This window comes from Desmodus rotundus, chromosome 8 (assembly GCF_022682495.2).
Source record: "Desmodus rotundus isolate HL8 chromosome 8, HLdesRot8A.1, whole genome shotgun sequence".
In the NCBI taxonomy this organism is placed as follows: Eukaryota; Metazoa; Chordata; class Mammalia; order Chiroptera; family Phyllostomidae; genus Desmodus; species Desmodus rotundus.
In genome coordinates this window covers 81,434,045-81,447,367 of record NC_071394.1, presented here as the reverse complement: position 1 = coordinate 81,447,367, position 13,323 = coordinate 81,434,045, and the positions used below count along the sequence as shown (strand labels likewise).

General features: G+C 42.1%; 1 protein-coding gene across 3 annotated transcripts in view; it reads left to right on the top strand.

Annotated features, from left to right (window-relative positions):
- PTPRG (protein tyrosine phosphatase receptor type G) overlaps positions 1-13,323 on the top strand; it is a 704,073-nt gene that overhangs the window by 563,465 nt on the left and 127,285 nt on the right. For all 3 annotated transcript variants that reach the window (XM_053930009.2, XM_053930010.2, XM_053930008.2), the window contains exons 7-8: positions 1,397-1,554; positions 11,790-11,982. In XM_053930009.2, the coding sequence (XP_053785984.1) occupies positions 1,397-1,554; positions 11,790-11,982 (351 nt within the window). The remainder of the gene's footprint in view (positions 1-1,396; positions 1,555-11,789; positions 11,983-13,323) is intronic.

Sequence of the window (13,323 nt, the reverse complement as noted above, 5' to 3'; positions counted from 1 at the left end):
AAGTTTTGTTTAACCAACCTCTACTAAAAGGAAATGCCATGTTAATTATTCTAATATAGTTGATTTCTACTGGGGTTTTTACATCATTTCTAGTTACAGAGACCTCTTGAGTTTAGTGATACACATTTGTACAAATACCTGCACTTTTTGCTGTGCAAGAAAAAAGCAGGAGGAGGGGTGAGGCTTGGGAAGAATATACCTGTAGGCACAGGTATATCCATGAAGTAACCTGGGTCCCTCAAGTCCCCCAGGAACGTGCTGGGGCGCAGGGAGGATGGAGGCCTTTAAAGAGTTAAGGCAAGCCATTAGCAGGACTCTGTTAGCCTAAAAGGGATAAGGAGGCATCCCAGACTTAAGTTCAGGCCAGGGCTAGACCTTTGGAGACCTAGGTAGAGACTAGAAACTTCTCTGATTTGTGAGAGAAGCTGGATGATCTGCTGAGCCAGATTGGGAGAGTTATAACACACAGCCCTAATCTCTGCTGCACCATTCCTTCCTGCCTCGGATACCCACATGTGCCATTCCCAAGGCCAAAATGCTGTCCTCCTCCTTTGCCCCCAACCTTCAGTATTCCCCTGGTTCACTTCAGCTTCTTCTTTAGCTGAGTCAGACCATGCAAGTTCCAGTGTCCACATGCTCAGGTTCATATCCCAGCTTTGCCACTTAGAAGCTCTGTGACCCTTCTGTTTTTCTCACAGAGTTATTGTGGGGCATCCTTGTTGGGCCTCAGTTTAAAAGTCATGTATTCTACTTCAGAGAAGACACTTGCACTTTTGTAAAAGAAAGAAGCCTATTTTCAGGGCCTCCATTTTATCAGTTCAGGGTCGGTCCTTGGTTAGGTTTTACTTTGATTTCCATAGGCCTTGGGTGAAGCCAAAATGAGGTGTAACCGACTTTGGAGCTGCACTTTACCCTTGGTTTATAGTTGCTGTTTTTTCGTTACATTGATTCTCTTGTGGGTACCCCAAGGTTTGCTCTACTAGTTATTTGTTCTTAAGTATCAGATAGAGAAGTGTTCTCTGGTGAAACAAGATTGTGAGGGTTTTGGTTAAACAAAGTCAAGCCCATTGCTTCTCTGAAGGACTGCTCAGAGACTTTACTATGCTAATATTTTTCCATTTCCTGGGGATCAAGAGAGGGACTGCAGTTGCCTAATGTCGTTCACCATGGAACCTGTTTTTCATGAAATGCAGTGCAGTGCTGGTGCCTCAGAACACACCTGGGAAACGCTGCTTTGTTTTCTGTGGCTTTCCCACCACCAAATGCTAGTGCTTCTGAAGGGTAAGCAAACAGAAGGCTTATGATGTTGCACCAGCATGCAGAGGGTTTTGCGTGTGTGTCTGCAGCGTGGTACAACTTACCATTATGCTTCTCTTTTGCCTCTTCCCCCCAACAGAGAAGGAGACCTTTCTGGATCCTTTCGTCCTCCGGGACCTCCTGCCTGCATCCCTGGGCAGCTATTACCGGTACACAGGTTCTCTGACAACCCCACCATGTAGTGAAATTGTGGAGTGGATAGTCTTCCGGAAGCCTGTCCCCATCTCTTACCACCAGGTAGATATTCAGCCCCCAAATGGGACTTCCATGTTTATTTGTTTTGTGTTGTCTTAACTCTCTAACATTGCCAGATAGGATTTTTAAAAAAAATTTTGGATTTTCTGATCCTCATTTATTCCTTCATTCTTTCTAACAAACATGTTTTTTTGAACCTAAGAATTGTAAAATATAAAATATGTTTTTTCAGCTACAAATTAACTAGCTAAAGAGAATAGCAGCCATGAAATCAAGGATTGTGTACGTATTCAATCTTGAGGAGCTAACAGCTCTCCTCAGTGTTGATGATATCTTGTGCCAGGAACTCTTCTAAGCCCGTGATGTGCGTTAACACGTTTCATCTTCATGAACAGCTGTCTCATGAGGTAGCTACTGTTTATACCTATGCCTTGTAGAGAGGAGACACAGAAGTGCCCAAGGTCACCCACCTGATTACCAAGCCCTGGTGCCTGATCCCAAAGATCATGGTCAGAATCACTGAACTTACCCAACATTCAGAAAACAGAGATTTATACACATGAAGAAATGAAAGAAAAACCACCTTGATTGAGTTTTTTGCATGTGCCGAGCACACTACTAGTACTTTACAAATGTTAAATTAAATTGCAAAACAAGGATGAGAAATGGGTATGGCACTAGGAGTGGACACATGAAGGATATCGTGATGTGGAAAGCCTGGGTAACATACCCAGGGGTTGATGGTTCGTGAATGTTGAAGCCGGAAACCAAGCCTGGGTTGTCTAATTTCAGGACCCATGTTGCTAACCACGTACATGAACTGCTTGTCTCTTAGTGTGGCCTGGGCAGTTTTCATAAGAACATGAATTTAGGCTGAGCCGATAATTGTCGGGAAGAATGGCTGAAATAGGCATGTGGTTGAGGGCAATGCCAGAGAAAGAGGAGTTTCAGGGTAATTAGTTGTCTTGAAATGACCTCATCAGGAATAGTAGATGAAAGAGGAAAATTCTTAGAGGGGTTATTTTCATTGTTAAACAATGCAGCATACACTGAGGTAGCAGAAGCATAGGTTTCTTCTCCATAATTCCAGAAAATAGAACACTGGGGAGGATTTCTAAGAAAGATAATTTGAGCCATTAGCCAGCAATGCCTAAAAATGGAAGGTTCCTGTTTCGCCATTTGTAGAAATGCCTCCCTAGAGCTTGACAGCTAGGGATAGGGAAGGGGTAGGGGTACAGAGAAGGGTTTTGGAATGATATGATAATATCAGTAATATAACTGGAAACACCAGCAACAAGATTATGAACGGGGCTGGCCTGGAAAATAGTGCAAAGATCTTTCTACCAAGAGCAGAGAATGTGGAATGGAGAGTGGGGGAAATGTTGCACTGATCAGGTCTGTTTTGGACACAAGAAATAAAAACCCACTTAGAGTAACTTATGTAAAGGGAGTATTTTCAGGAAACAATAGTAGCGGCATCCTGAGGTGAAGCCATTGTGACCAGGAATGTAACTAGAAAGTGAGGTATATGCTTTACTCTCTTTCAGAGGCCACACAGGCTCTTAAATCTGGGAGTTTTCTGCTATGGCTTTTTGATTCTGTACTCTTACAAAATTCTGGTTTCTTCTCTCCTTGTTTGTTTGTTTGTTTGTTTTGCCCCATATGGTTATTCTAGTACCACTTGACCTTTCAACTTAATGGTCAGCTACCCACTGACAACAGTCTGGGTCTCATGTCAGATAGTATTCAAGAAGTTAGATCCAGTAAGCATTGGCCATGCAACAGATTGGCTCTTGGGTCATGTGCCCAATTTGAATAAATCAGCAGAGTTGCTGGGTAGCGTTCTGAAAAACCGGAGTTGCACCTCTTGGGATAAATGTAGCAGGTTGTTCAGAAGGAGCTATGTACAGCAGAGACAGATTATCCCATTAACAAAGTTAGGTGGTATGGGCCCAGGCAAAACAGATTTATTTGGCCTCATTGCTCTTGGCAAACATTTGACTTTCAGATTTCTTTTCTTTTAGTTCTTCTCTTATCAAAAAAGAAGGACTAGCAATTTGGTTTCTGAGTGGGATCTGCCAGCCTCCAGGAGATAATGAACTATGTAGTGTTTTCTTCCTATTGGTGAAGCCAGCATTGTTTTATTAAAATAAAATTACAGTCCCCATGTTTACATCCTCAGGGGTGAGGGAGGGGCTTTGAAAAGGAATCCTTGTGGATTAAGATAAATGCTTCTGGCCCTATGAAGGGCAGAGACAAAGAGTGGTAGTTGTTAAGTTGAGAAGAAATAAGGACCATTAACACCTCCTGGGTGTCATTGTAGTGTCAGAGTTTTAGGCTTGGATGTCATGTCAATTAGAAGCATTTTGACATTTGGTAATGGGGCCTTTCTTTGTTAAGACTGGTTTACTCTCAAACTCCCTGCCACCAAATTCTCAAAGAGAAGAAATGGTGAAAGAGATTTTCTCTTTCACTTTCAATAGATGACTTCTCTGTAGCAATTAATTATTGTTTCAAGGAAATAGTAAAGAAATAAATTAATCATACTGGGTTCCCCGTGTTTTTACTATAAACCATCTTCAGATAATACTTTCCTTTTATCAGGCACAGCTTCATATATCCCTGCCGGTTTCCCAGGGGAGGAAAACAGCTCATTTTTATGTGACCAAACGGGATCCCTGCTGCTAGCTGCATGGAGGGCACAGCTGTGTCAGCCCTCCAAAAGGCAGGCGCCAGCCATCCATGCATTATCGTATTACCGCTTCAGACCCTCCCTGAGCCCTGCCAACATTCTTTCTGAAGCTAGCACAGCATGTTCATTTCAGAGAGGCAAATAGCCAATTCGTAAGAGCCGAGTGGACAGTTCCATGTCTGCTTCTCTCAGAAAGAGGACATTCCCAGCCTTCATCCTTCTCGCTCTGCCTCCTCTCCTGCACAGTGTGCAGGCCTGGAGCAGTGAGAATGAGAATGTGTTCACCATAAAATACAGTGGTTGACACAATCTGTTGATTTGTATGATGTGGATTTCTTTGAAACCTTCCAGAGTAAATATGAAAAACTGTTTATTTTTTCTCTTTTGTTCTGTTTTGTGAGTCTGCTTGGACGTCCAACCTAGCACTGCAGCCAGGGAACCCTGACTCTGACTTGGTGACAGTCCAGAACGAAGCATGGTGTTGCTAATGAAATCACATGTTGGCTTTGTCGGCCAGCAGGCAGGATGGCTTATGTGGCTGCATTAAACACCTGCTGCTAACACCAGCAAAAATCGTGCCCTGACTTTGTCACCCAGACAAAGTGGTGACACTCAGTCCTGGTGTAGGGGTCCAGGGAACAGACACATTGACACAGGGGCCTACTCTGCGTTCATGACCAGTGAGAGAACACGATCACCTCGAGTCCAGTGTACTCGCATGTGTTTTCTTCTAGAACAGTAGCTCTCAAATGATGGTGCTTTGGCTGTTTGAGACTATCCCAACCTTCCCGTTCCAGGACTGTGTGTTCCCTGTAGTTCAGTATGACACTGCCTATGGTTTTCCTTAGCGTGAATTTTATTTAATAGCTTCTTGAAGACTCAATCAAAACAGCAGTAAATGTCTAAATATGTCTAGTTTCTTTGCCTTTAGATGCTTGATTTTTTCCCCCCTAACAATAAGCACAAGTCTATAGGAAAAGTTTATTTGAATGACTTCTGTTTTTTAAACCAGTGTTCTCTTTCTCATACACAGTGGAGCAACTCTTTGGAGTTAAGACCATGTTCCATTTGGAGCCTAACTGCTTGGGGTTCCACTCCTGGATCCATTCTTCAGACAAATTACTCCACTCCTCTGTTACCCTCTGCCTCGGGTTTCGTCTGTAAAATGGGCACGATAATCATAGTGACTGTATGGAGTCATCACAAAGATGAAATGGTGGGATGTGTGTGGAATGCTGGGACTGGGGCCTGGCACCGCAGGAAGTGCTCAGAAGACCCTGGGCGGGTTTTTCGTTGCTGTTATTAAGTGATCACCCAGGCTGTAGGGCAGAGCTGTCCAATATAAATAAAATGAAACCCACATACATCATTTAAAATTTTCCAGTAACCACAATAAAAATGTAAAGAAAAATAGGTGAAATTAATTTTACCATATTTGATTTAGCCCATTTTTTTTTGAAATTATTATTATTTCAACGTGTAGCGCTCACCACATCCCTCCCCGGTACAATAGCCACGTATGGCTGCTGGCTGTTGCAGCGCTAATGTTTCTCTCAAGGCCCCAGCAACTAATGAATCACTTAATTCAGAAAGCTTCTATTCCAACATGACATAATGGGCAGTGCATGTGAATGAAGGTTTTTTAAATGGTGGGGTGAAGGTGTCATTATTAATCCACACAGATAGCTTTCTTTGTTAATTATGGTTAAATCCTATCCTTTCTGTAGACAGCCTCTCTGTAATCACCTTCATGAAAAGCTCTCTGTGGCTAAGGGGGAGGGCGGTGTCATGGTCTGCAGTTAGCTATCTATTCTTGGATTTTATTTTTGCAATGATGTTTCAATAAGTAAACCTTGGCAGGCTCCATGCTATTGAGAATTTAATATTCCATCATTATTGTCTTGTTTAATAACGAGCCAATGACACAGCACCTCCTCTGTCACCTCTCAAATGTATGGTGAAGCTAAAGTGTGTCCTTGACCTTAGGTATGACATTTCAGTTCCTAATGCTTATCCTGGAGTATCTGATTATGCTTATAACAGACTCTGGCATTATTTAATTGCCATTATATACCTATTCCATAAAATATTGTGCACACCAGCCTTCTCAAGGAACATAATGTCACTACTTTTGATTTTCTCTCATTTCTACCCTCAGGGACAATGGTACTCTCCCAATTCTGTGGACGAGATCTCTTGGTGCACATGATGGGCGTGAATTCATTTCATCTTCCCTTTGATTTGAACCAACAGATTAAACACTAATTATTCTCTGTAATATTTTTATAATAAAAACCAAGTTGAAATGATTTATATACACTTTAAGCTAACACATTTGCAATTCAAGGTTAAAATTGTTCTTGAAACAGCACCAGTTAAAATGTAATTACAACTCCCTGAGCAAGGATAAAAGAAAGAAATGTTTTACATGTTCACTTCAAGAGTTAAAAAGTCAATTTAATATTGTAGAAGTCAGAACTTTCACTTGTTTTTACTATATGATAAAGTCTTCATTAGTTATATTAAAGTAAAGATAAATTCAAGTGTGTTTATTGCACGTGTCTGGAAGAGTGAGGTGAATACAAAGCAGGCTTGGGCAGTGGCAGCATCTTCCCTCACGCCTCCACCTTGTTCATGCTGCCCAGGTCATTCTGTGCGGGCCACACACAGGCCCTTTCTTTCCAGAGAACCCAAAGTGCAGATAGGTTTATGTTGCCAAGAGGGGGCGTCCTGTATGAATGGTCTTTGGGGATTAGCTCAGAGGAATTGTCAGGGGGCTTCCGCCATCACCATGTTCGGTTTCTTCACGCAGTGTTGCTCTCTCTGAGTGACGCTGCAGGCCTGTCGTGCATTTGGCATGAAGTGGCTGATGGCATGAAAAAGAGTTACCTCTTGTGTGGTCTTCAGCAAGTTACTTAATGTCTGTAAGCCCAGTTTCCTCACCAGTCAAAAGCAATAATGACATGATTGTACCACCAGCCTTGTAGGATTTCTGTGAGGATTAAGTAAGAGAAAGCACATAAGACTTTCAGCACAATGCCTTTCATGTAATAAACACTCAGTGAATATTAACTGATGGTATTGATGGCATAGTAATATTGTTATTAATAATGTTAATGTTATTTTAAACTAAAAATAAGTTAGAAACCAAAATATTTGTAAAGTGTATAACTAAGTACATGGCACATAATGGGCTTGATAGATGTATTGATATGTTGTAAAGAGGAGGAGAAGGGAGAGGGAGATGGAGCATCTTTCAGTCGTTGGAAGCTTACAGTGCAGTCATGGCCACCACATTCCCCACAGGTAGTAATAACAGTAAGTAGTAATGATAATAATACTTGAGTATCTACTGTGTGCTAGGGATTATGCCAAACACGTTATATACAGTAACTCATTTAATAGTAACAAAAAACACATGAGGTAGATAATGATGTTGTCTCCGTTATAGAAGGGAGAAAACTGAAGCTCAGAAACACTAAATACTTTGACTGAGGCCATGCATTTAGCAAGTAGGGATTACAAACAGGGTTTTGAACCCAGGTAGCAAAAGTAAGAGTTGTAGGGTTTTATTTTAATCTTCACCTGAGGAGATATTTTTTATTGATGAGAGAGAGAGAGACATTGATCCGTTGCCCTCCGTGCATGCCCCGATCAGGGATTGAACCTACAACCTTTGGCTGTATGGGACAACATTCCAACCTAAGTGGCCTGGCCAGGGCAACAGTAAGAGTTCTGAGGTTAGAGAATCAGGCATAAGCCAGATCATTAGGGCCCCACAGATCATTAGGTATTGAGCGGGTGACATGATGTCATGTACATTTTAAAGGATCGGTGTGTGGCTGTTAACCAGATCTAGAAGAGCTGAACAGATTAAGCCCAGAGAAGCACCGCTTTGTATATGTTGTTCTGTGACTGATGCACTAGGCAGGGCGGCTGTGCCACACAACTCTAGGAGGCACCTCCCCATTGTAGTCTCCATAAATGGCATCCCTGGGAATTAGAAAAGCGGAGGCTCAGTTGGTGGTCAGTTTCGCCTTTAGAGAATGTGGTTACAAGGCAAGGGTAAGGATTAAGGGACAACCGGAAGCATCTGAGCTATGATACATGGTAGTGTCCTCTTACCTGCCAATATATGTTCCAAGATCCCCAGTAGATGCCTAACACTGTGAATAGCACCAAACCCTACATATACTATATGTGTGTATGTGTGTACACACACGTTTTCACATAAAGGAAGCTCTTTGTAGCTTTTCTGTGGCATATCTGAATTGCCGGCATCACTACTGCTGTGCTTTGGGGCCATTATTAGGTCAAGGGTGACTTGAACACAAGCACTGCAATACTGTGACAGATCACCTGATACCTGAGACGGCTACTAAGTGACTGATGGGAAGGTATCATCTACAGCATGGAGATGCTAGAAAAGGGATGATTCATGTCCCAGGCAGGATAGCAGGACAGCAGATTTCATTCCACTACTCAGAATGGTAGACAATTTAAAACTTAATGAATTGTTTATTTCTGGATTTTTTAAAAAGTATTTTCAGACTGTAGTTGACCACAAGTAACTGAAATCTCAGAAAGCAAAACTGCTGATACGGGAGAGAGACCAATGTTTCAGTGGATTCCTGGCCCAGATGATCACTGCTTACCTGCCAAAATGCACATGATAGACTCCTCTTGTCAATCCAGGAATCACGCAGGTCTCCGGTCAGTAGCCAGGCATGCCAGGTACCAATGGGAGAGGCTACTGGCAATTTGCATTCAACTTAGAGGAATGGCAGGATATTTGATGAGTCTGCTAAGCTTGTCCTCCTTTTCCTCTTTTGTGTGACTGTCTATCAAAGGTATGATCCCATTAACAATACGATATTGTTCAGGTCACTAGTTCACTCTTACAACCATCACATCCTCCCTTCAAAAATCTTTGGGCAAGTTGAGTTAATGACAAGGAAGTGGCAGAGCTTTTACGCCACAGTGTGTCATTAAGCTGTAAGAAGCAATTTAAGCAAAAGCATTTTTATGTTAAATTCAGAGCCTGCCTGTTTTTATAGTTATATGACTAATTCTTTCCTGAGGCATCAGAAATAAACTTTTTAGAACCAATGCAACTTGTGCAAGAACCAAATATTGTAGAGAATAAACAAACCTTAGGTGGTATTGCTCAGACTGTGTCCCAGGACATCCTCTCCTGGCATCTCAGAGATTAAGGTATCTCAGGACAGATGGCTGTCTTTTCCAGAAAATTTCCAGTCTAACTTGCTATGTATGGCAGCACAGTCTATTTTTTTTAAGTCACTCTGAATGTTAAGGAATTCCTTCCTCAATTCAACTCACGTCTCTAAGGCTTTAATTTAAAGCAATTTCCTCATATTTGGCCACCTTGGACGTGGAGAAGAGCTGGTCAGCATCTTGCACATCCAAGGGCCTTTAATCAAATTACTCTCTATTCACCTTTTCTTCAGGCCACACAATCCCACTTCCTTTAACCTTTCCACACAGGATTTATTCTCCATCCCTTTAATCATTTTGGTTGGTCTTTCCCTAGACGGTCTCCAGAGGGCCTTTAATTCCCTTCATGTAATTTTAAGAAGTTATTTTATCTAAGAAAATCTGAAACCTTCTCATTTTTGGATGCATTCAGTTTGGATTTTGGTCGTCCTATCGAGCAAGTGTACCATGCTTAGTGATTTTTCTTTTTAACACCTTCAATTATCTTCATCCAAATGGGGCCTATTTGGACAGAGTAAACCATCCAATTTTTTAAAATGTTTTTTGCTTTTATTGCATTTCTTCTTTCATTATAAATAAAGAAGGAATATCTGAAGGAAGAATGGGGAGAAAAGGCTAATTCTACATAGGAATGATATGAGTTGTAGGAGAAAAGTTGTGTGAATAGTAGAGAATTCGAGTAATGGAAATAATGCGCTACTTTTGCTCTTAGGCTAGTTGAGAGACCATCTGGTTCTGTTACCTTGATGAAAAAGCAGAAAAGGCTTTGTGGTTTATTATCACTTCACATTTGCAGAATTGGAGGGAAGGTGGAATGATAGGTAAATCCCTATACTTGAATGATTTGTCTCGGCTAAAATCACTACCTACTTTATTTATATAGTCATGCTCTCTGATGCCAAGGGAGGGAGTTGCACACTGGAAGCAGGTTGTTGTCTAACTGCTTGTCAGAAGCTGTTTGAGAAACACTGGGGTTAGTTCCAGGCTTTAAGATGACCATCCGGAAAACCAAGGTACTAATTCTCTTGTTTGTTTATGCAATGGTCTTAGCCACCTTCTGGTTCTGAAGCCAAGGGCAGCCACTCAGTGCCTGCTGGGGAAGCATCTTCCTACTGCCAGCTCACCTTGTCCTGTTCTCCTGCAGGAAGTATTCTGATTTGGCATTCACGGAGGCAGGTGGTCCAGAAAAGAGTTCAGCTGGTTTCTCTTTTCTTCACGCCACGTTCTTCCCTGACATCAAGGCGCTGGCATTTTTGGTGGCTGGCAATGTTAGGTTACAGTCCATTTACTTGGTGACAAGAATAACTTTGTGGTCCACTGGGAAGTCACCTCTGCCACCCAGCCTCCCGCTCCTCATATGGCCTATTCCCATGAGCAGAATGCGAAAGGCCGAGGGGAATCCTTTTTGATCTTAGAAATAGGATCCTGGAGTTCTGAATGTTTTTTCTTTGCTTTGCCATAGATTTGGTCAGCAGTTTTGTAGAAAATGTTTCTTAATAATGTTAATAATAGTAGCTACCAATCTTTACTGAGGTCTTACTAGGCGCTAAGTGATTTGCATCAATTTTAATCTTTGCCATAACCTGATAAGATAGATACTGGTATTTTATCTGTTTTCAGATGAGGAAACTTGAGTTACAGAAAGCTTGAATATCTGGCCACTATTACGCACCTGGTAAATGCTGACCTTGGTGGGCAGTTTAACTTGCATGCCATGCACTTAGCCACTGATGCACTGGATCCCTGGTATATAAGGAGATGCTTAGTATGAATTAAGTCACTAATATTTATTGAGGTCTCATGTGCCAGGAACTATTTTAAGCACTGTACATGTATTATCTCATGTAATGCTGACTTACACCCTGTGGAGTAGATGCTGCTATAATTATCACCATTTTATTGAGGAAATTTGAGGCTCACAGAAGTTATGCACCTGTCTCAGGGTCACAGAGCGGTTGAGCCATGGAGCTGGAATTCCCACCCAAGCTGTCTGGCTCTGAAACCTACCGGTTTCACCAATACCCTATGTTCCCATAATACTGAAGGTCTTACCCAAGGCAGGTGGGAGGGGGAACTGCAGAAAATCTGGGACTACTGTCTGAGACGCAAACGAAGAGTTTGTACACCCTCCAGTGGAGTGTTTTCCTGGTTAGTTGGTAGGACAGAAACCTCAGCCAGATAAGCCTGTTGGCAGTGACTCTGGCTGGCAGCCTGTGTCCTGCAGGGTTTGTCAGACTTGCCATGGGGCATGTCCTACCATTTTTGTGTTCTTGTCTCCCCTACATGCTTTGGACCACAGAGTTTTCTAATTGATATTCTTTTTGTCTCCCCAATCTTGTTCTCTGTCCAGCTCGAGGCTTTCTACTCGATCTTTACCACGGAGCAGCAAGACCATGTCAAGTCAGTGGAGTATCTGAGAAACAACTTTCGACCACAGCAGGGGCTGAATGGCAGGGTGGTGTCCAAGTCCGCCATCCGTGACGCCTGGAACCATGACATAACAGACTTCTTAGAAAACCCACTGGGGACAGAAGCCTCTAAAGGTATGTTTGGATAAAGTGCCCTTGCCCTGAGGAAGATTCCTTATCATCAATTACTGTAAATTAAAAGGACTTCAAAACCAGCCAAGAATTGGAACATGATGTTAAGAGCATATGTTTCTCTGCTGAAGAGACTTGTCTAGATGATAAGTACAAGCAGTTGTGGGAATAACTTCAGTTAAATCGATATGCTCAGAATTGCCCTTTTGACTAGTAATATATTAGGCATTCTGTCTGATACTTTACCTTGTGACATCAACACTAGTTAGTTTATTTCTAAAGAAAGCTTTTGGATGTCTTTTTAATTCTTTCCCTGCTGAGATCAGGAGCTTATGTCTGAGCTCAAACATCAGGACCCTGGACAAACTGCCAGTTCCCTGGTATGCAGCGTTCTTAAAAACACCCACACCAGGCAGGACTCCACCTCCAGCTCTACCCCCACTGGATACCACATGGCCTTGTTAAACTATTACTTAACAGTTTAATTTCCATATCTGATAAACATAAGTTTCTAATTTTCAGATACCTAATATGTTTCATTTCTAGTTTCTTATATGAAGTGAACATGAATTTTTCTCCCAGGAAACTAGAAAGTCTGACTCCGCCCTAGCAGCCCTCCTTTCAGGCTCTGTGATTTGTCATAATTGTGGCTTAGAGCTTCGGAAGCACTCGGAGGAATAAGCCTGATCCATGTCCTAGTACTTGGACAGGAGGAAGGAGTAAGAAGGCATTTGTATGTATCTCTCCCAAACCAGTGCTTGCCTTCTTCAAAATTGTGAGCTTGGGTAATGTGGGGGAGCTTGTGTTGTTTATTAAACACTGGAATTTTTAGTGTGGTGAGTTACATGGGGAGGCTTTGTTTCGAGAGTGTCCCCACTCCCAATACAATGGACCAGGGGACTGGCACATGACCTTAGAGGGAATGGGGGAATGCGTTTCTGTCCCACAAATAACTGCGGACCTACACTTTGATGATAACAACAAGCCCATTTTCCAGATTCATATATTTGAAAAGGAGCTAAAAGAAGAGGAAAGGAAGTTTAAGAATGTGCTCATCTCCTTCCTCTCTGTGTGATTTTGTTTGAGGTTTGTGAGTAGAACTAGTCTGGCCAGTTCCATCAAGAACTGCTTGAGATTCCAGTAATTTGGGGCAGACAGTTTGTCAACCTGGGACAATGGAAAGGCTAAGAAGCACACAGATCTGTAAAAGATCTTAGGTTGGGCAAGCATAGAAAACCCTACTTGGGCTATTTTTTTTAACCAAGCTAAAAATAAAACAAAACAACTGAACTCGAAATCTTTCTCCCAAGAGAACTTGCTTGGGAAATGGAAAGCTCTTGGGGA